Source organism: Lingula anatina, chromosome 2 (assembly GCF_051362555.1).
Source record: "Lingula anatina isolate TDL-2025a chromosome 2, LinAna3.0, whole genome shotgun sequence".
Lineage (NCBI taxonomy): Eukaryota > Metazoa > Brachiopoda > Lingulata > Lingulida > Lingulidae > Lingula > Lingula anatina.
In genome coordinates, this window is record NC_141768.1 from 33,795,993 (window position 1) to 33,818,214 (window position 22,222).

A 22,222-nucleotide genomic window follows, 5' to 3' on the forward strand; every position below is an offset into this window, starting at 1 on the left:
TTAAATGGGTTTCTGTGCACTGGGGTTTTCTTATATAAAAATAAATATCACATGTCCTGGGCTTTAAAGAAATATATATTGTTACAGGCTAGGTGTCAACATGTTCTTTTTATGTAAGAGAAACCCAATGTTTCGGAATGGACAAATTTAACGTAAAAACACAGTAGGGTTATTTTGCACTCCATGTCAAGCTCAAGAATCATCGCGCAGATTTCATTATTTGATACAAACAATACCAATACATCCAAATAATGATTAACATGGTTAATTATACTGTATGTTTTATGATATATTTTCTGAAAGTAATTTATTTTTGTTTCGGAATGGACATTTCGTTTAACGGAAATACCAGCATCCCATTTAAAGACTTTTTTTCTAGGATACACCTCTCTACTTCTTTGCTTCCACCGTACTACTGAGTGTTTAATAATCCAAAAAAATGCAATGTCAAACACTGTTTTAATTTATTTCAGATTCCCTTTTATATCATATGACCAAAACGGGAAAATTTTTGGTCATTTTTTACTTTGGACTCGGTGGTGATATTTGGTTTCTATTTTCAGTGTTTATCTTCACTTACACCATTCTCTAACATAGTGATAAAATAATTCTTTGATCATATGTATGTAATTTGTTAATTAGCAATATGTGGGAAAATCTGAAAAGTGCCCAGGATTGTAAAAATGCCCATATCTAAGTGAAAGAATCTCTGTGACTCTAGTAGAGGATTTCAAAAGTTTCCTTAATTAATTCAGATTTAATGCATGCAAGTTTCTTTATTTATTGCTAATATGTCTTTGATTTGAGTAATAAGTAAAATAGTTGAAACAACTAGTTATAATATTTAGCTTTAAACAAGATCCCCTTGAGATAAGAATACTTAAATGACAGAAAAACATATAAATGACAAATATAATTGAAAAAGAAATCAAGTACTGTTTTGAAAAAATCATTTTGAGCCTCCATATAATCAAGCCATTTAAATTTATGAGCAGGAATAAGTGAAAATTTGAAAAATAAAAAAGATGGCAACAGTTCCATGTATGTTGTTGGCGAAACGCCACTTAATCAATTCTGTTGACTGGTCTTACCTGAATGACCCCGCCCCCTTTGCCTCCAGAGCAGAATAGAAACTGCTCTGGCAAATCCAGCATCTTCCCCAACCAGTCCATCATAATCATCTCCAGCTCTGTGCATGCCGGATTGGCTGTCTGGGAAAAGAACATAAGCCCGTGTTTTCCTTTATTAATAAGAAAATAACAAAAAGGTCTTTGCTTCACCCTGAGTTTCAGAGGGCTGGAAACTCGCCTCATTGTGCGTGCTTTCAGCATGCATGGCAGGGACAAGCTGGTAACATATAGATGTGAGTTTCAAGTCACACATGGATCTCAGACAGCTTGATTTAGATGTCTTGAAGAGTCTCATTTCTAATGGTATCGAACAACAAATAAAATACAAGTCAGTTTCCAGCCCCCCCTCCCCCCCCCCCCCCCCCCCCCCCCCCACTTTTGTGAAATCTTGGGTCCTCCGGTGTACAGTAGAAAAATCAGCTTACTCAGGTAAATCCAAGACCACCCATAGCATCGGAGAGCATGTCGGCACAGATGGCAGCGTAGGATCTGACTGAAGGGAAATAGCCATGGAACTGCGGGTGATTCCAGTGCGTTGTCTAGAGTATTGTTTGATTTAGATTAGACACAAAATATATAAATCGTGCCAAAAATATAATATAGAGATTATTAACCATCAACTTCTTAGCAGAAATGTTACAAACAATATTCTATTTCATATACAACATTTTTTGTATGATTATGATTTTGAATTAGATTTCTGTGATTTAGCTGCCTTTTTCTCAAGTGAGGAAACCGACTAAAACGAAGCAATTCAGATTCAATTAAAAAACAATCCTCTTTAAACTACAACCCTTGTACACTAAACTATTGCTCATCTCTTAAAGACAGTAAAGCCAATATACTAAAAATCAACTGTATATTTTGCCATGTGTATTTTATATTTAGCCGCGTGGCGCATGCGCAAACGATAATTTACCTGTGTGCCTATAAGCACTTACCCCAGGCATAATAACCCGCTCTAAGTCACCAATAACGTCCTTTCCATGACTCAGCAGTATCTGGGGCAGTTTCCGGAAGGAGCTGGCGCTTATATCCGGCTATGCAGGATATACTGGACGATTCTGCACATTCTCTAAGTAATATATCAGCCACCATGTCTACTATTTCTTTCCCACGAACACGGAACTCTGCAGCATCCATTTGGCTGTCAATTGCCTATGAAAAAATAACAAAGAGTAGCTTGCGTTTTGGTATCTATATCAGCAACAACTAAACTTTTTCAACGCTGTTTAAAAGGAAAGATCATGAAAGATGGAACATTGCGACATATGCGTTTTTCAGTCCAGGATACAACTACAAGGATTTCAGAAAGAGGCGATAAAATATGAAGCAAGAGTAGTTAATTCTGGTAACAGGTACGGCTTACACGAGTTCAATGTTAAACTGTTTTTAAAGAGACTTAACGTCGGTCACTCGTTTGGCACGACGTTTCGGCCCTTCGCACGAGGACCTTGATTACATTTAAAAATCTATGAAGATACTCTTTTACGCGCTTACGAATAGCATCTGTTTGTGACTTCTGTAACTACTAAATACCTTGAGGAAAATTCACAATAAATGTTCTCTTAAAACCAATGATCACATCAACTTATGAATTGAACTCATTTCGTATACTGACCCCCATTCTAAAATTACCTGTACAAATCGCCAGTTTTCCAGAAAAACGCTAGAAAGGGGTACGCGTACAACCTCCTTCGACAGACAATCAACTGTGAAGGCAGAGGTTAGATTATTGTAGCACAAGGGTGCGTGAAGAAATTCATTTTGGATTTTGGTTTTGGATTACCCTCCACCACAGGGTCACAGCTTGATTTTTTGCTAGGTATTCACAGATATGTATCTGGTTAAATTGACGGCAATTCCCTGCACTGTGTCAGAAAAGTCCACATAATATAATATGAGGTCCTGGTAGGTGGTAATTTTGGCTTGGAACCGTGTTAACTGGCCTCGGTTGTCCTCAGGGAATTGAATGGCAAACATGGAATTTCCTAAATAGCTTTCAATTACCATAAAGTGGACTCTCACCACTATTTCAGCCTAATTATACACTAAGCATTTTCTAAACGCATTCCTTTACTGTGGAGAATCATATTGATGCATTTTGATACAACCAAAATGGCTTTAACAGTCAGAAAAATAATTTCCACTAAAACTGGCTCATGGTATTGACGTACATGTATTTATGAGCTCATTACAAATTCTAGATGTTTTGCTGATTTTTTGCTGAACTCTGGTTGATTTTCCCCACATCAAGGAATAACAAAGCTGATATAATTTGATTGTTGCCACAAAACCAAAAGAATAGCAAAAATCCCTAATAACCTATTTATTTGAATGGACATATCAGTGATATACAGGGTTTTACGCTTTCCATTATTAAGTAACAGAAATATTCAGTGTTCATCGACTAAATTAGGTTAACATAAACACTCATGTTTGCGATTTTGGAGTAAAAATTGAAAAATATGTTTCTCAAGGTTCTCCTTTACCACAGCACCAACGAACACGGTTTCAACGCCAATTTAATGACACCATTTACTACTCCAAAACCCTGCCAGCAATTTTTCTAAAAAAAATTAGTTCATACTGCATTGTTGATAAAGCAAAATACTGCCTTTGTTTCAAGAAAATCTGTAATGAGGGGCTAATAACTCCATAACAAAAAATATTTAGACAAAAATGACGGCACGGAACTGTTAATTCTAGGTGCTCTATTCCAACTCATTAAAGTCTTTATTGTGGCAAGTTATTCCCAAATCGAAACGTTGCGCAACACTGCAAAATCGTTTCTAAAATCAAAAATTTATTTATTTACTTAACATCGTCTGGTTTTATGGAAGAAATCGGTATGAAAGTAATTACAAAAGAGTAAATCAAGTTTAGAATATAATTTTTATTCAACTATCAAGTTAAATGATGAACAGTTGCATTCAATTCCAATAGGATTTGCAAGTAATCATTAATGAATTACTATACGTAAATGCAATGGATTAAAAAACGGTAGTTTTACTGAAAGTTTATATTTTCCATTCCCGTCTTTATCATCTCACAACGAAACGCAAATAGCCCAGCAATGTACAAGATAAACAAATTTGCCAAAGTAATTCATACAGAAAGAGGCACTGAAGCCAAATTTTGATGGTCAGAGGTTGGTACCAGATGCTCTCGGGGCCGTGGGGAAAAACCCGTCTAAACCCTTCTTGGGGAATGCCGGGAAAGTGCCCAAGCCCGGATAACAGTTTTTACAGCGCCTTACAAGCTCAAGAATATCGTCCCGTTTTAGACAGCATGGCACGACTGAATAAACTTTCGTGACTACAAACTATTCTCTATATATACTATACAAGATAAACATATTTACCAAAGTAATTCATACAGAAAGAGGCACTGAAGCCAACCCGAGACATTTACTAGAGACTTAACACGAAACTAGTTTAAACTTTATCCAGGGGGGCAAAGCCATAAATAAAGTCGCTCAGTCCTGAAATTTCTAACGATAACATAAACAGACCATAAACAGATTCAAGTAATATGACCATAACTCGGGTATCTCAATGATTTAAACTAAACTAAGTTAACTCTGGATAAAATACCTAAAACTATAAAATTTCTAAATATTCATTTTGCCCTGAAATCGCCACTACCTATATGATACAAGTTGAGAATAAAGCAAGCTTGCTTCGAATTATTTCGCATCTCACATCACTGTTTGACCATCCATGTAAGTTTCAATTTGAATTTGGTTGATCCGGAGAAAAGGTGCATATATGATGATGTGGATTTATTTGTCAAGCATAACACTTTAGAAAATCTGAATGTTAGTAATGTGATCTCTATCTTGAGAGATGATGGCATCCCTCAAGTAGAGCAGTGCAAAAAATAATGAAATATTTTCACATGTAAAACATTTCATTGCAGATTTTGCACAGGCTATCAATGTAAAATCTCTTCATGTAAAAGCGTTTACATGAAGTCAGATTTTACAAAGATGTGAGGGTTTATTAGTAAGGTTAGTGTGCAGGTCAAGACCTTCTCAAATGCCATACTGACAAAACTCCACATCATCAAAAGCACTAATTTCAGAAAAGACTACTGCACTAAGATTGAAACAAAACCCAGACGACCATAAGTGGTGGAAATGCGAATGTTTTTGTGAGCATAAAACTATCTGCATTTAGAATGCATACAGCAACTGGATATTCAATTAAAATCATTAACATGATTATTATTATTATATCTGAAGAGGTAGACTTAACACATTTTTATACATAACCACGCCTCATCCTATTCAATTGGAATGCATGAAATTAAGAATGATCATTCAAACCTTCAGCCATTGTAATAAAACATCACTTACACAAGTGAAAAACAAAACTTAGTGCAATTACACTCGACAAAAGTTTGTGACCAATGAAACCCAAATATTCTTATTATCCAAAAGCCCCAAGTCCATTACTAGTTTGTATTCCTATTATACTCTGCATATTGCTCTCCATTTCCATTGCACATTCTCTATATTTGTTTGCAGAACAAGTTGTATCCTTCAAAACCAAGACTGCTAGGACGTCCAATCATCAATGAAAAAGGCTACAGGGGGCTCCTTGCTAGCGCTATAAAGCGTTTCACATCTTGGATATTTGGTCTACGGTTGAAGCTGTTTGCCTTCGGGCATCATTTCTGGAAATCTCTTTTCGTAGCCTACAAATGAAATGTAATGTGTTCACTTAAAAGTCATTTCACCTTGAAATGTTACATGTTAAAATTGTTGGCTGTCCATGCTACTTTTCTTAAGGAAAGAAAAAATAATAATATATGATTGAATTATTTAATAACTTATTTAGACACTTGGCTATTAGTTAAAGGATGCGATGTTTAGGAATGTGCTGGGCGCTTTTGCCAATTCTGTATATACAGACACTGCTCTAAGATTATTATTCTGCGAATTTTAAAGGATACGGTCTTTGATCACAGTCCATAATAAGAAACAATACACTAATGATAATATACAAAAAAGTTAAGAACTGCTTTTCTTAAAGTTGTCGATCCCTAAGAACTTACAAACTTATCTAGCAAGAAGATCCCTCGCTCCTGAAGAAGAAGTGTTTCATCTGGTGGTTTGGATGTTGCAATCGACATTTTTGGACACCTCCACTTTTGGTAGCCTGCAAATTTGATTAATAATTTTAAAATGTAATAAAAGCCAACAATTGCAATACGAAATGTGTTTAAAAAGTTTAATGGTTTTGATAAAAAATAGATATCAAGAGTACTTTTGTCACAAACTCTGAAAAAACTTATCATATATTTTGACATGCCACTGGCGACCTTCACACGTCTGTGACACAATGGAGTAAGGCAAAATTTAGAGTTTTAACGACGGAAAAGGAACATTGCATTTGCTGTAACGGACCAGGAAAAACATCGATTGGGAGAGTGCTTAGATTCTACAAAAAGGAAGTGACTGGAGAACAAGAGACATAAAGGAAGGAACGTGTTTTGCTTTCCCAAATAACATGAGTTACATGTACCTTTTGAGGCTTTCCATCTCAGTGAAACGTCACATTCTTCTGCTGTTCTCACATACAGCCACCTTATAAACAGACCATGGCAGGACTAAATCAGGCACCAAGGACTGATCGAAATAAACGAATGTGCCGCTCTTCTTGCACTTCTTTTGAAAACTGGGAACTAACAGGAGTTGCCATCACCGAGTTCTGTAAATAGAAACGAAAATGGAATAAGTTTTAAAAACCAAAGCAGTCTGCGTCCATTAAAATTGTTTGAACCAGTACATTTCTAGAATGTGTCAATTTAGTAACGTGGTTGATAGATTTTTCTACAAGTTTTCAAAAGAGCTTTAGATTTGATTTAATTTATTTAATTAACTGTTAAATCACAATTTTAAATGACAAGGTCTTGTTAATACAAATATTAATGCAATAGTCCATTCCTATTCAAATTTGTATTTGGACCAGTAAATCCAGATTCAGACTTCGAGATTTAAAGGGATAATTACTCTTCGTATGATATCTTTATTTCACAATAAAAGCATTGTGAACAGCTCATAGAAATATAATATATTGTTTTACCACAAAAACAGCAATTATAGCTATTATTCTGATATCTAAGCTTGTCTTTAGATCACGTGACTTCCATTGATGACTGTACTCTGTTATAATCTCTTAAGAGATTTTAACAAAAAACCAAACTTTAAAAAAAACAGACTAACTTTGAATAAAAAATGGATTCATTAACCCTTGTTAAGTATGGGAACGTTGTTTACTCCAGGAAAATTCATTTTTTGGCCAAAACGAAGAGTTAGGAAAGTAAGGCGGTCAAAACATTGCAGTAAGGCGGTCAAAACATTGCAGTCACCTCGTAGACGGACCATGGCAGGACTCGCTGGACGCTTCCCCAGTGCAGTCACCTCGTAGACGGACCATGGCAGGACTCGCTGGACGCTTCCCCCAGTGCAGCAACCTCGTAGACGGACCATGGCAGGACTCGCTGGACGCTTCCCCAGTGCAGTCACCTCGTAGACGGACCATGGCAGGACTCGCCGGACGCTTCCCCCAGTGCAGCAACCTCGTAGACGGACCATGGCAGGACTCGCCGGACGCTTCCCCAGTGCAGCCACCTCGTAGACGGACCATGGCAGGACTCGCTGGACGCTTCCCCCAGTGCAGCCACCTCGTAGACGGACCATGGCAGGACTCGCTGGACGCTTCCCCCAGTGCAGCCACCTCGTAGACGGACCATGGCAGGACTCGCTGGACGCTTCCCCCGTGCAGCCACCTCGCAGACGGACCATGGCAGGACTCGCTGGACGCTTCCCCCGTGCAGCCACCTCGCAGACGGACCATGGCAGGACTCGCTGGACGCTTCCCCCGTGCAGCCACCTCGTAGACAAACCCTGGCAGGACTCGCTGGCAACAAAGATTGGTCGAAGTAGCTGTAGATGTGAGCCCTCTTCTTGCAGTTGTGTTCTGTAAACAGAAATAAAAACGAGATTAGATTTCTTTCATTTCTTAAATTCCACTCCCAAAAAAGAAAAAGATTACATACCTTATGGAGTGCAGTCGAAGTCCCACCGGTGGCGCTCATCATCTTCCATGTCCTGTAAACAGAAATAAAAAACGAGATTAGATTTCTTTCATTTCTTAAACTCCACTTCCAAAAAGAAAAAGATTACATACCTTATGGAGTGCAGTCGAAGTCCCACCGGTGGCGCTCATCATCTTCCATGTCCTGTAAACAGAAATAAAAAACGAGATCAGATTTCTTTCAATTTTTAAAGTCCAATTCCAAAAAGAAAAAGATTACATACCTTATGGAGTGCAGTCGAAGTCCCACCGGTGGCGCTCATCATCTATGTCCTGTAAACAGAAATAAAAAACGAGATTAGAATTCTTTCATTTCTTAAACTCCACTTCTAAAAAGAAAAAGATTACATACCTTAAGGAGTGCAGTCGAAATCCCACCGGTGGTGCTCATCTTCTATGTCCTGTAAACAGAAATAAAAAACGAGATTAGATTTCTTTCATTTCTTAAACTCCACTTCCAAAAAGAAAAAGATTACATACCTTATGGAGTGCAGTCGAAGTCCCACCGGTGGCGCTCATCATCTTCCATGTCCTGTAAACAGAAATAAAAAACGAGATTAGATTTCTTTCATTTCTTAAACTCCACTTCTAAAAAGAAAAAGATTACATACCTTATGGAGTGCAGTCGAAGTCCCACCGGTGGTGCTCATCTTCTATGTCCTGTAAACAGAAATAAAAACGAGATTAGATTTCTTTCATTTCTTAAATTCCACTTCCAAAAAAGAAAAAGATTACATACCTTATGGAGTGCAGTCGAAGTCCCACCGGTGGCGCTCATCATCTTCCATGTCCTGTAAACAGAAATAAAAAACGAGATTAGATTTCTTTCATTTCTTAAACTCCACTTCCAAAAAGAAAAAGATTACATACCTTATGGAGTGCAGTCGAAGTCCCACCGGTGGCGCTCATCATCTTCCATGTCCTGTAAACAGAAATAAAAAACGAGATTAGATTTCTTTCATTTCTTAAACTCCACTTCTAAAAAGAAAAAGATTACATACCTTATGGAGTGCAGTCGAAGTCCCACCGGTGGTGCTCATCTTCTATGTCCTGTAAACAGAAATAAAAACGAGATTAGATTTCTTTCATTTCTTAAATTCCACTTCCAAAAAAGAAAAAGATTACATACCTTATGGAGTGCAGTCGAAGTCCCACCGGTGGCGCTCATCATCTTCCATGTCCTGTAAACACGAAATAAAAAACGAGATTAGATTTCTTTCATTTCTTAAACTCCACTTCCAAAAAGAAAAAGATTACATACCTTATGGAGTGCAGTCGAAGTCCCACCGGTGGCGCTCATCATCTATGTCCTGTAAACATAAATAAAAAACGAGATTAGAATTCTTTCATTTCTTAAACTCCACTTCCAAAAAGAAAAAGATTACATACCTTATGGAGTGCAGTCGAAGTCCCACCGGTGGCGCTCATCATCTCCTTTGTCCTGTAAACAGAAATAAGAACGAACTCTAATAAAAAAATAATCCTGGAACGCATGCAATAATGCAATGACACTACGACTAGCCCACGACAGCAAAAAGGTGAAGTATCCTCCGAAGATCCCTGAGCGACGATTCCTCGTGGGGAGAAGCGAAGGTTGAAGCTGGCCAGCTTAGAGAAACGCCGAATCCGCTGTCTAGACGTCTGCGTGTGCAAGGAACAATATGTCGAAGAGCGATACGTTGACGTAGAATGAGGAAAGATTCGGAGAAATGCGAGTCGACTCCTGTGTCCTTTGTGCTTGATACAGAACGCAGCACACGACGTCCTTCCTGTTGCTCTAGATCTGTCCGCAGTTGAGTGAACGCACTTTCAAAATTCCGCGCTTTTATACCTTTAGTCACGTGGTGGCGTTCCTGTTGTCACCACTAGTCAACTTGTTCATAGGGGATGGTCTTTGATAGTGATACGCCAATTTGATTATAATATCTTAAAGACATAAATTTTATTTTATATTTTATATTTTGATTTTTTTGTTTATCATTTCATTTTATGGTAAGAGTATTAAGTACTAAGCAGTGACCTCGAAATGTAACAGACAGAGTAGATGACAATTTCTGAGCAACATATCCTCTCCCCAAAATTATGATAGGCACGATGTCGGTTATACTGGAAGCTGTGAACTTCTCGCAGGCCACTATATTGTGCGCGTGTATTCGAGCACTGATCCAAAATGTGGATGACGTAATAGGGCGTAGAATGACTGCATTTTTGAGGTTCTGATTGTAGCGAATTGAAGTGAGTCATTTGAAAGTACGCTGGACTGGACATGTACATCCACCTCAGTTCTCTGAAACACATTTTGTAATCAAGAAATGAAATGAAAATAAGTTATTAGGTTTTACGAATAGAAAGAATAGCAGCAGTAAGTCATATGAAAAATCTTGATTAACTTCTACAAGGCAGAAGAAACGAATGATTTTATTTTTGTATAAAAAACATCTATTGATTTAGGCAATAATTAAGAACGGGTGCCTTCCTTTTTGGCTTCAGGTGACCAGTACTCTTATGTCACTGGCTTGAGTAGAGAAAAAACAGAAAAAAAGATAATAAATACGAATAATAAGATAAAAAAAATTAAAAATGAATTTTTTCTCATTTGTACGTTTACTTTATCCATTTTAAACCATAGCTGGATTTTACACTTTTTAATATGCGTTTTAACATTGTTATAAGTCTCAGTGCTCACTGGCATCCTTTCTCATCTCTCTGGAAAGCATACAACCAAAGTTGCCGAAAACTAGAGTTTACATGCTAATAGGCCAATTGCTCATTATCAGTGCTTCATGGTCGGGCACACAACAGTTCCATTTGTGTGTTTTCTCAGTGAGGTGGTCTCTGACTCCACTCTACCTAAAAATCGAACTCGGGACTTGTCTCGCCTTCCACGAGAACACTCGCTGATTCTCAATGTGTAGGTCCATTTAAGAATTTAAAACAGGAGAAATAATTGTTTATCCAAGTGGAATTTACTTAAATCAGTCTAGCTACTTAAATCGCTGCAAAAAATAATTACTAGATTTATCTGTTCTGACATAAAAACAAACAAAATGTAAACCATCGTTATTGTAGTTCGCAGCTCCATCTTGCATTCTCCAATCGATCTAGGTTATTTCTACTAAAGCACAAATGCAAGAAGTGAGTATGATGTCTAACGTCTCAGAAAATGTCTGTGTTTATGTTCATTTTAAATGGCGCAATATAGATTGCGGCTACGTCCGCGGTGTCACCTGGCTTTTAAAAACTGAAAAAAAAAATTGTGACATCTTTTGCTGCGGGTCATTATTTTTAGTTGTTTGATGTTTTTGTAATATTTTGGCCATACAAAGAATCTTCAATTACATCTATGATTAGCTAGACGATAGGCAGGACACACTCAATTGTTTTAGACAAAACACGACAAAACCGCGTTCTCATGGAAAGTAATTTGCAAAACCTTAGTATTACCAGGCATTTAAAAATATATATACTTGAGGTTGAGAACAATATTCGTCAGTAAAATAAATGTGCTTCTCGTAATACCTCTTTTTTATACGGATTTTTTTTATTTTTGTTAGTATTAATAACGTGGGAATATTACCTAAAAGGGTTGTTATTTTAAAAACCTCTTTCCCTGAATACGATAACTTTATACTAGCAAGGCATGAATCGTAAGATGTTTTCATTGTTTACACAAAAGCTTGGTTTATCACTTTCTGTTACAAAAGGTATTAAAAAAGAGGAGATTTCGCTCCCCCCCCCCCTCCACACACACACACACACACACACACACACACACACCTTAACGCTACTCGACGCTCCCGGTAGAATAGGCACGTTTCACAATAAAACGTCTTTGTCACTGTTTATGTAGTTCTGCACCGCACAATTTACTCACGTGCCTTACACCATTCCCTAAAATCCCTTCCCGATTTTAATTTCAGATAGTTATTCAGTAACAGACAAAACTACGTTAAAGTATTCTGTTAAAGACAAATCTCAGCCCGTCCTACGCCTAGATACACGAGATACAAAATCTCTGAAACCGAACATGACCGTCATATGGCTTACATATATATATACGTTTACTTTATCCATTTATATATATCCAAAAGTATGTCCATATATATTTATATATCCAAAAGTCCTAGGACATTTTTACTGAGTCTCACATGAATATTTTCAGCTCTGCTCATTTTGATATTTTTACATGGATGAGATACATGAGCAATCCCAATAGCGACTGGATGGCAATTTTGACTCTTTAAAGAGATATGATAAATAATGCTCTTTAATCCAGAAAAGAAATACATATAAATACATTAGCGGTGTGTTATAACTCTTAAGGAGTGTATTTCACTTTCTTTTAGTGAACAAAAACCAATAACTGATTCTCTGATCAGTTTGATCATGCAAAGAACTTAAACTAGCAGAACTTGAGATATAAAGCTGATGAACAGGGAGATTGACATTTTCTTATGCAAATTATTTGAATGTTCTGCCTTTTTAAACATTTATTAGAAACGAGAAAGAATGTCACAATTCTGGATCTTTGTGTTATACAAGCCAGGTACATTTTTTTTTATGTGGAGCTTATCAAATATCGTTTTGTCATACCACGACAGTCTTATTGTATTTCCATATTACTCTCTCCGTGTGTTGCTTTTGCCTTGTATCCTACCATACATTATAAATGAGGCAGTGACAGATAAAAAGTAATCCGAAATCACTATTCAACTGTGTCAAATCTTCCACACATCTCAAAGCTACACCAAATCCCAAAATTTTGACAACTCCCTCATTATGCTGTTTCAATCTCTTATATAAAGTCACTGCAGCATTTACTGGAGGTTAAAAGTACATTCCAAGTATGTTTAAATGTTGATAGGTTTCCCACAGTAAGCTGCTAGGTTGGCCTCTCGTAGTGCTTCAGCAACCGTCTGAAAAATCAATTGTGTTAGTTTTAATATGTCTGCATGTTAAAGTTCCTTTAGATAGAAAACTCATCACCCCACATTAAAATAAATTTTAAAAATACAAAACTGATTACGCAATATTGTAAACTTGTAACACTTGAAATCTTTTCTAGTTACTTGTAATGGAAAGAGACAAATTAACACAAATGGAAAAAAAAAACACATATTAACCTCTTCAACTTTAAATAGTTGGTCTGAATTTATTTGTAAATAATTTTTAAAAAACCATGAAAACATCCAAATATCAATTGTGTTAGTTTTAATATGTCTGCATGTTAAAGTTCCTTTAGATAGAAAACTCATCACCCCACATTAAAATAAATTTTAAAAATACAGACTGATTACGCAATATTGTACACTTGTAACACTTGAAATCTTTTCTAGTTACTTGTAATGAAAAGAGACAAATTAACACAAATGGTAAAAAAACACATATTAACCTCTTCAACTTTAAATAGTTGGTCTGAATTTATTTGTAAATAATTTTTAAAAAACCATGAAAACATCCAAATTTTCAGATTTTTCAGGTCACTGGAAATGATTTTATTATCAGCATGCCTCTGCCCTTTCCATTACTGTTGATTTTTGCGGTTGTGCTTTAAGCTAAGAATGAAAAGGAATTGCAGTCAATGCTTGATGTTGTGCACAAGTGGTATTATAAATGGCAGTTGACTCTGAATGTGGACAAAACTCAGATGGTTGGTTTCAGGACACCTTGTCTGCCTAGGACTGAAAATGTATTTGCATGTGGAAACTTTCATTTTATTTATTTCTACCTTTTCCTGTAGGCCTACTGTTGATTTGATAGGCTAAAAAATCAAGCAGTGTAGTACTTCAAGCTAAACAGACAGGCCAAAAGTGTGTGGAATTTGATCAGAGCGATCGACAGATGCATGTTGATAATAATTTCCAGGTTCCAAGATGCATGAAACAAAGCTGTTACTTACAGGGTGAGCGTGACAGACCCTGGCGACATCTTCACAAGATGCTCCATACTCCATAGCTAACACTGCTTCATTGATTAATGTACCAGCAACCTAAAATACATTTCTACTATTAATTCACAAAAATAGCCTATTAACAAATTTACTACAAAAAGGTTACTTTTATTTTTATAGTGTAAATGCATCAAAATATTCAAAGATGTATAATATATAAGAATTGGTCATAATAAAAGGTCGTATGAAACGTGCATTGCTTTCTGTCAAACTACAAAGGTGGCTGAAGCACATAAATGCGTAAACTGTAGGCAAGAAACAGCTATTTGGACGGAGAATCAAGCAATTAAATATTTTCTTTCTCAGTTTAAATACGATGCGCTTTACATTGTAAATTACAACTAGACTTCACCTAAGCGTCCGAGCCTTGGCTGTACTTTCAATGGGGGCGTCTCGACAGTCCGAAGGTTCATAGGTCCGAAAAGTGGTAACATTTTCATCGATTTTTTAATCAAGGGTTCATTGGTCCGAAGGTTCTACAGTGAATATTCGGACCAATGAACCTTCGGACTATTGAACCTTAATTCGGACTATTGCTACGGCCCCCTTTCAATAGTGATGACGAACTAAAGCTTCGGAGTTCTTTTAAATGCTTCCGATAATAAAGATATGCGAAAGAGACTCGTTATTTTTTTATATATAAAATCAAATTTTTCAAACTTTTAATCTTTGAGTTTGATATATATAGGCCCATATTTGATATATATAGGCCCATAAGTCACAACTGAAGAAGTTGCAATGACAAACTGCAATGATATGAGTTTATTTCCATTTTTGAAACTCTATTATACAATACATGATAACAAGTTAACCATCATTTTTACATAATCAACTAACAATGTTGTAAAGATGCAGGAAATGTCAAACAAACACTTTTACGAATCTTATTAGTTAAATAATGAGACTGTTAACATGTTTAAGAATTGAATCTGAGGAAATGTATAAAAATCATCATTACTTATAAAATAATGGCCTGATTATGCTGATTTTTGAACTTGACCTGCGTTTTAGCAAGATTAATTACTCCTGTGAGTTTCATGACAACTGGTCTATCGGTTTTCCTTAAAATGTGTTAACAGTGTTACACCTATGCTGAAAAGTGCAAAAAAAAACAAAAAAAAAACAGCATAACTACTAAAATAGTGGCCCATCATGCCGATTTTCGAACTTGATCTGTGTTTTAGTAAGATTGATTACTCCTGTGAGTTTCATGACAACAGGCCTATCGGTTTTCCTTGAAATGTGTTAACAGTGTTGCATATATGCTAAAAATTAAAAAACAGCATAAATTCTACAATAATGGCCCAATCATGCTGATTTTCGAACTTGACCTGCGTTTTATGAATATTAGTCAGCTCTGTAAATATAAAGCCAAAAAGTAAAACTGTCTTCCACTTATGGTGTTAACGTTGAAAGTGCACGGCGACGGCGACATGATCGGCGACGACAGACGCAGGTGATGGCAATATGTACAGACACATCTGTGTCTGTACATAAAAATGGAAATAAACCCATTTCAGAACAGTGCTGTCTTGTTTACATTTTGGCATATTCAAGGTGTCACTTTGAAGTTCCATGGGCATGAAGACCTTTGCTAGTCACATTTTCTGAATATACATAATATTATTAAAAATTGATGATCATTGTGCTGTTAAACATTATGTAATATTGCAACAAAATTTGAAAATAAACCTATTTTGGGCACTGCTCCCATGATGACCATTTAAGGAAAACCATGTCATTTACTGTTCTCAAACTTACAGAAAGAAACATTGGACTTAAATACAGCTTCAGTAGGCAATGTAATCTGTTTGGTAATTCTTTCTGCCGGTTAAACAGTTTTTTTGTGAAAGTTAAATTTTTCACATATTGGCATTTTTAAGGTGTGACTTTGAAGTTCCACAGGCTTGAAGACCTATGCTATGATACCTTTATTTTGACAAGAAAAGGTTGATTCAATGTTGAGATCTTGTTGATCTATCAATATTGATGGATCAACATCATCTCAACCTAGCCTCAATGTTGAATCAACGTTGAGTGCCCGCTGGGATGTAATATTGCATCAGAATAGAAGAATACACAATTTTGGGTGCTGCTGCCATGAAAACCATTATGGGAAAACCATGTTACTTAGATTGCCAAACTTTCAAAAAAGAAATACAGGACTAAAATGCAGCCTGAGTTGGAAAAGCAGTCTAATTGACTTCTTTTTCTGGAAGTTATACATTTTTAAAGTGTGAACTTGAACTCCTATGGGGCTGAAACCTTATGCTTCTTACGCATTTTTACTTACATTGGAATTACCTGTTGAGCATAATTAAAATTTGATGTTGAATTTGCAGTTTAACATAATGTACTTTTGCATCAGAATTGACAGTACCCTATTTTGTTTTTTCTTCTTTTAGTCTGTACATTTGACAGCTTTGCTGCCTTGTTGACAATGACAGTTATGAGCAAAATGCCTTCTCTGGAAAATCGGTATCTTTGTACAAGTTCCACATCATCAAAAATGTTCAACGGATTCCTTCTATCCCGAAACACTCGTTCCCGCCGCATTGCTGTGCGGAGTTCCACTATTTCTAAAATTCTCCTGGCCATCCTTACACCTCGGAGGTGTGGGTAGAAATGAATTAGAATGATACTAGTGATTTAGAAGAGACCCAGACCTACTCTAACTTTAGCATGAAACTTAGAACTATACTAGGCTTAGAATGGTTTTATGGAATAGAGTTAGTAGGTAACTAGAGATAGAATGAAGTTTAGCAACCAACTAGGGCTTAGAATTAGAATGGTTTTATGGAATTGGCCCCAGGATTCTGAATAGGTAGCCTACTCGTTTGTTCTCCTATACGATACGCTTGCTCTCGTAAACGCAGTGCAGCGATTTACCGGGGCCGTAGCGATAGTCCGAAGGTTCAATAGTCCGAAGGTTCATTGGTCCGAATGTTCACTATAAAACCTTCGGACCAATGAACCCTTGATTAAAAAATTGATGAAAATGTTACCACTTTTCGGACCAATGAACCTTCGGACTATCGAGACGCCCCCGATTTACCGATAGGGGCCTATGAATAGAATGGCTAAAAACGCGGGTGATATTGAAATTTTGCCTTCATAAATCAGCAAAAAAGGACTCCGATTGTCATTATTATCACTGTAATAATTTGCAAAAGAAAGACTCCTTAATTTTGTTCTTCTTGCCTTTGTGCTGAAATCCGAGTTTTTTTCAGCCCATTAGTGTTGGTCGCCTCAAAGCAAACGACTTGCTGGAAGAGATTGCTGTTCACCCTTAGCACCCTGAGTGTGAGACGCATGTATTGATTTCCTGTCTCTACAGTTACGTCAACTGCATGTCTTATAGAGTTATCAGTAGTGCTCTGACACTAAGGGTACCTGTGTCTTACGTGCGCAGTGAAAGTCACGCTACGGTTTGATATTTTCGAAATGGTGTACGGTGACTACGGTTCACCTACAGCGGATTATTATTGAGAAGAAAAGTGACAGAATCTGCTACTCTGATAAAAACCGAAGACCTCTAGTCCTCAAGGTAATGCGTGTACTAAAGAACTGGAAACAATGCAAAACGATCATACGTTTTTTTCTTATTCACTTATACAGGTCACCTGAAAAATATATTGCAGTTTATACAAAGCTCCACATCAGAACTGACAATTTTGGTATGTCGCTGAACTAAACGAATAATTTTAGTAGGCTCGACGGGGAATGCATGTACGTGTATAAAGATATTTTATTAAATAATACTTTGTCGATTTTGATCGAATTTTGCTTTATGGCAGATTATCTACAGTCCTTTTATGTGGTTCAGAAACCGATCAAAGTGGCAGTCTTGTTAACGAGTACTCCTTACTATTCTATGGTAAATGGGTAGGGTGTCCATGGCTTATTTGTAGCAACTTTGGTTTATTGTTATTCATTATTATATTTTCTTAGAAACATTTTGTCGTTGCCTCTGTGTTCATTTCGTTTATCTTTCATTTTGTCCCTCTTTTTTAATCCCCTTTACTTTTATCTGTATGCTGAGGACTTTAAACATGTGTCAATAAAAATATTTAAAGATCAATCAGTGCTATGTCGTTATTTCAGATGAAAAAGTGTACTGCCATGTTCCTCATCTTGATAATCTGTTTGGTGTTATCAGATATTGCGTATGCTCGTAAGTGCCATTTACATGTATGAATACAAGTCAAAATTTTATCTATTTATTTATTTATTTGCAAACACTTTTTCACATGAGTATTCTTTGTTCAAATACAGGATAAAAACTGGTGAACCCTAACTGAAAGACCAGGGATTACGTAAAAAATATACAATACACGTTGAACCACGGAAAGTTGGAATTGATTTTCTTGAATGTTTATACGTGTACTGCTGTAGGAAATGGCACTAGAATTATATTTCTATTTTGTACACATAAAATTTCATATTTCATTTGGTGACTTATGAAGACTCCTTACTATAATTACAGCTAAAAAACGTGGAAAGCACAAGTACCGATACCATGTACATCGCAGTCATCATTCCAAGGCCTGTGTACCATTAAGTGGTATGTATATAAAACTCTTTTAATGAATTGTGTATTTCATATTCAAGCCTTCTTAAAAATATGTTTAAAAACTTTATTAAAAATCATCCTTTATTCCATTTGCATTCTCACCATTATTTTAATAGTAAAGTTAACCAAAAGCATGTAGAATCAATGTCCCCATGCAGAAAATATTGCCTATTTATCTATGTCAATAAAATTTAAGACAAACATAACTTAGACATAACCTCACACGTGGCTAAACTTGAGCCAAGTGAACTTGACGTGGCATTTTACATGGTATCTCTGGTTAAAGAATTTGAACATATTCAGAGCTGTGTAAAATGGAATAAGTATGTCACCAGGGGGAAATGCACACCAAAACCCCACAAAATAATGCACTCTTAAACTTTTTTTGCTAAAGAAAAATTATCATATTGAAATTATTTTCGGCTTTATTTTTAACACCTTTTGCATGAATGTTTACAGGCATGTACATCTCAGTATTTTGATGCATACACATTAAATTAAAAATTGTAAAATTTTATGTTGAAGATCTGCTAGGTAACATGAATGGTTTTCTTTGCTGTTTTATCTCAATTTTACAGCTTTATCAACATGTTACTGTAATAAAAACCCCTGTGCAACAAATAATGGAGGATGTGAGGACTTGTGTGTAAATACGTACGCGGGCCATTACTGTGCATGTAGCCCAGGCTTTCAACTGGTGGCTGGGGAGAACGATACAACATCGTGCGGTAGTTAGCCTCAGAATAACAATGGTTTTGTATTACATAGAAACTAATTCCAAATCACATTTAATTGAGAGATTGGGTTTTTATTTCCTTTACTAGTTCCTGTTGTTGTTGTTGTTTTTGTATGGATACTATTTGTCTTGATGCCTTTCATCTAAAGGCATTTTAAGCAATATAATTTTTTAAATAAAATCACAAAACTAAAAATAGTTTGGCAAAATATACAGGTGAAGACAATCTGGTTTGCATTATTTTAAAGGCATAATAACTCTTTGTATGAGACCTATATTTCACAATAAAAACCTTGTGAATAACTCATAGAAATATAATATATTCTGTTTAACCACAAAAACAGCAGTTATAGCTTTTATTCTGATATTTGAACTTGCCTTTAGACCACGTGACCTCCATTGATGTCTATACTCTGTTAAAATCTCTTAAGAGATTTTAACAAAAAACCAAACTTTTTAGAAAAAAACCAGGGACTAACTTTGAATGTAAAAATGGATTCATTAACTATTGGTAAGTATGGGAAAATTGTTGTTTACTCCAGGAAAATTCATTTTTTGGCCGAAACGAAGAGTTATTATTGCTTTAATTCTTAAATAGTTTTTTAAGTGTGATAAAGGATCTACAGAATAAATGGTAAATGTCATTATTGAAAATTCTTTCAGATTATGATGTTAGTTGTGTGGCATTGGATGCCTTGAATGGACAACTTGTATGTATCTGTGAGGACCCCACTGGAAGATACCCAGTCAATGGAACAAGGTGTCAGGGTAAGTTCTTAATACCAGTGAAAAAAATTATCCTGATAAATGCGCAAAATGATTGCATCGAAGGGGTGTGATTTTTATGCAAGCATATACATACATTTAGTCCACATGTGATTTTCAACTGTTGAGCTTTATCCACGTGAGACATGTTAGCCAATGGCATTTTGTTCCAGAATTTTGCACTAAATTGAAAACAAGCTACAAAACTTTCAGAAACAACTTAACATAAAGGGTCACCCTCTTAATATTTGGAGAAGCTGATCTGTTTTTAGACTGGTCTGTAGATTTTGGCTACTACACACTTCTGCTTTGCACCACACACCTGTTTTCCCCCTATCACTGGTATAAATTTTGGTATTTACCTTGCACCACTTCTTATGGTAAAAATGATTTAACCAGGCTACCACTGAGAATAAGCCAAAGATTGTTTGTTTGTTTGTTTGTTTGTTTGTGTTTATTTATACAGACAGGGATGAGTGCCAGGAAGACTCCCCCTGCCAGTCAAAGTGCACCAATACGATAGGCAGTTTTGAGTGTGGCTGTGCAGTTGGGTTTGAACTCTCAAACGATTCTAGAACATGTGTTGGTAAGCCTGTAAAGTGCTTTTAGACAAATAATAATTTTGATAAGTACTATATCTCTCTGTCTTATTGTACTTTTCTTGTTTATTTTTTCTGTAGTTCTAACATTCTCGCTGTCTGTGCTGTTTTACAGGGCTTAATTTATTTTCTTATATAGTACTGAAATTTATTCAAACGCTTCAGATTTGCATGTCATGGGCTTTCAAATTTGCATTTTATAGACATTTAATATGTATTGAAATATGTACATATCGAGAAAGTATCTTTGAGATTGGATAGCGACAGAGTGGTTATTGGTAACTTGTTAACTCTATCAAATTCATTTTAGTAAAAATTTGCATCTTAAAATGTAATCTAAAAGTGTTTGACCAACAGAATGTTATAGCATGTTTAATCTGTTCACCATAGATTACACAATGGTGAACAGTAATTTTATGAGTAAATGCCTCCACAAATGGCTGAAAATCATTCAAAAGTATGCTACGACTAATTAGCAGGATGGGACAATATAATTATTACTTACTTGTGGCATTTACTGTAGTCTGTAGAAAATATCACCTAGTTAGATCATGTTTCAGCCTTAAATTTGAACTGACACTGTTTCAAACACTCATCTGATTGTTTCTTTATTAATTTTTTGCAGATATTGATGAATGTGTGCACAATAACACATGCACAGATGGCCTGTGTATTAATACCCCTGGATCTGTCACTTGCTTCCGTATTGCATCATTGATATCAGGACGCAAAAAACGAGAGACAACTAACACTGTCCCTGGTGAAGACGTACTAGATTACGACTTGAATTTTGATGTCAATGTGGACAACAGAGGTGGATTCACTGAAGCTCAACTACCAGCGAGAGATAAAATTCAGCAAAGCTGGAGTCGAGTACAAGAAAAAATGGACTCTCTGCCAATCTCTCAGATTGAAACTCAAGGATGTTGGCTATCTGTTACCTATCTTTGTATTTCTGTAATTTCAATATTTCTGTCATTAGTATTGTTGAAAAGAGTTGAGAGAGCAGAGACAGCAATTCAGAAATTGTCTTCTTAAAGTGAAGCTCAAACATCTGAAAAAGAGGATAAAGGTAAAGGAAGGGTGCCCTTCTTACCTGTTGCACAATTAGACGATGGTTGTTATCAGTAACAATATTCAAAATAGCTACCAAACACAAACTTTTGTTGTTGCTAAATTGTATTTCAAATAACAAAGCATGTGTTTTTCGTTGATTGTCATGTATTTTCACTTCACTTTGGATATAGATTATAACAGGCATATTGCATATTATCTTAATAATGCAAATAGTACAGGTACCACTTGCATAAAAACTATTTTGACTTGAAAAAAATGCATGGTAAATGGCAACCAAACATTTGCT

At 36.0% G+C, this 22,222-nt stretch overlaps 2 protein-coding genes, 1 long non-coding RNA gene and 1 pseudogene across 3 annotated transcripts; 1 reads left to right on the forward strand and 3 right to left on the reverse strand.

The window, feature by feature from the left end:
- Window positions 1-499: 499 nt before the first annotated feature.
- On the reverse strand, window positions 500-2,080 carry LOC147763630 (aromatic-L-amino-acid decarboxylase pseudogene; annotated as a pseudogene).
- A 1,926-nt stretch (window positions 2,081-4,006) lies between these two features.
- LOC147763631 (uncharacterized) lies at window positions 4,007-11,524 on the reverse strand. Its single transcript, XM_087006107.1, has 4 exons — window positions 7,509-11,524; window positions 6,662-6,847; window positions 6,192-6,295; window positions 4,007-5,831 (listed from the first exon to the last, which is right to left on the reverse strand). Exons 1-2 carry the CDS (start codon window positions 7,942-7,944, stop codon window positions 6,822-6,824), a joined length of 462 nt encoding a protein of 153 aa, XP_086862233.1. The 5' UTR covers window positions 7,945-11,524; the 3' UTR covers window positions 4,007-5,831; window positions 6,192-6,295; window positions 6,662-6,821.
- A 961-nt stretch (window positions 11,525-12,485) lies between these two features.
- LOC106176422 (uncharacterized) lies at window positions 12,486-17,505 on the reverse strand. The gene is made up of 3 exons (XR_015333119.1): window positions 17,388-17,505; window positions 14,136-14,225; window positions 12,486-13,152 (listed from the first exon to the last, which is right to left on the reverse strand). It is a non-coding gene; the product is annotated as an uncharacterized LOC106176422 (long non-coding RNA).
- Window positions 17,506-17,570: 65 nt separating this feature from the next.
- Window positions 17,571-22,220, forward strand: LOC106177756 (uncharacterized). The gene is made up of 7 exons (XM_013560621.2): window positions 17,571-17,733; window positions 18,291-18,360; window positions 18,673-18,750; window positions 19,338-19,487; window positions 20,159-20,263; window positions 20,727-20,846; window positions 21,485-22,220. Exons 2-7 carry the CDS (start codon window positions 18,291-18,293, stop codon window positions 21,895-21,897), a joined length of 936 nt encoding a protein of 311 aa, XP_013416075.2. The 5' UTR covers window positions 17,571-17,733; the 3' UTR covers window positions 21,898-22,220.
- Window positions 22,221-22,222: the final 2 nt, after the last annotated feature.

Excerpts from the sequence above, each read along its gene's own strand:
- LOC147763631 (XM_087006107.1), bottom strand. The coding sequence starts at position 7,944 with ATGGTCCGTCTGCGAGGTGGCTGCACGGGGGAAGCGTCCAGCGAGTCC. Across the intron at positions 6,848-7,508 it reads TGCCATGGTCCGTCTACGAG|AACTCGGTGATGGCAACTCC; the intron begins GTGACTGCAATG and ends TTCTATTTACAG.
- LOC106177756 (XM_013560621.2), top strand. The coding sequence starts at position 18,291 with ATGAAAAAGTGTACTGCCATGTTCCTCATCTTGATAATCTGTTTGGTG. Across the intron at positions 18,751-19,337 it reads GGCCTGTGTACCATTAAGTG|CTTTATCAACATGTTACTGT; the intron begins GTATGTATATAA and ends TCAATTTTACAG. Across the intron at positions 19,488-20,158 it reads GAACGATACAACATCGTGCG|ATTATGATGTTAGTTGTGTG; the intron begins GTAGTTAGCCTC and ends AAATTCTTTCAG.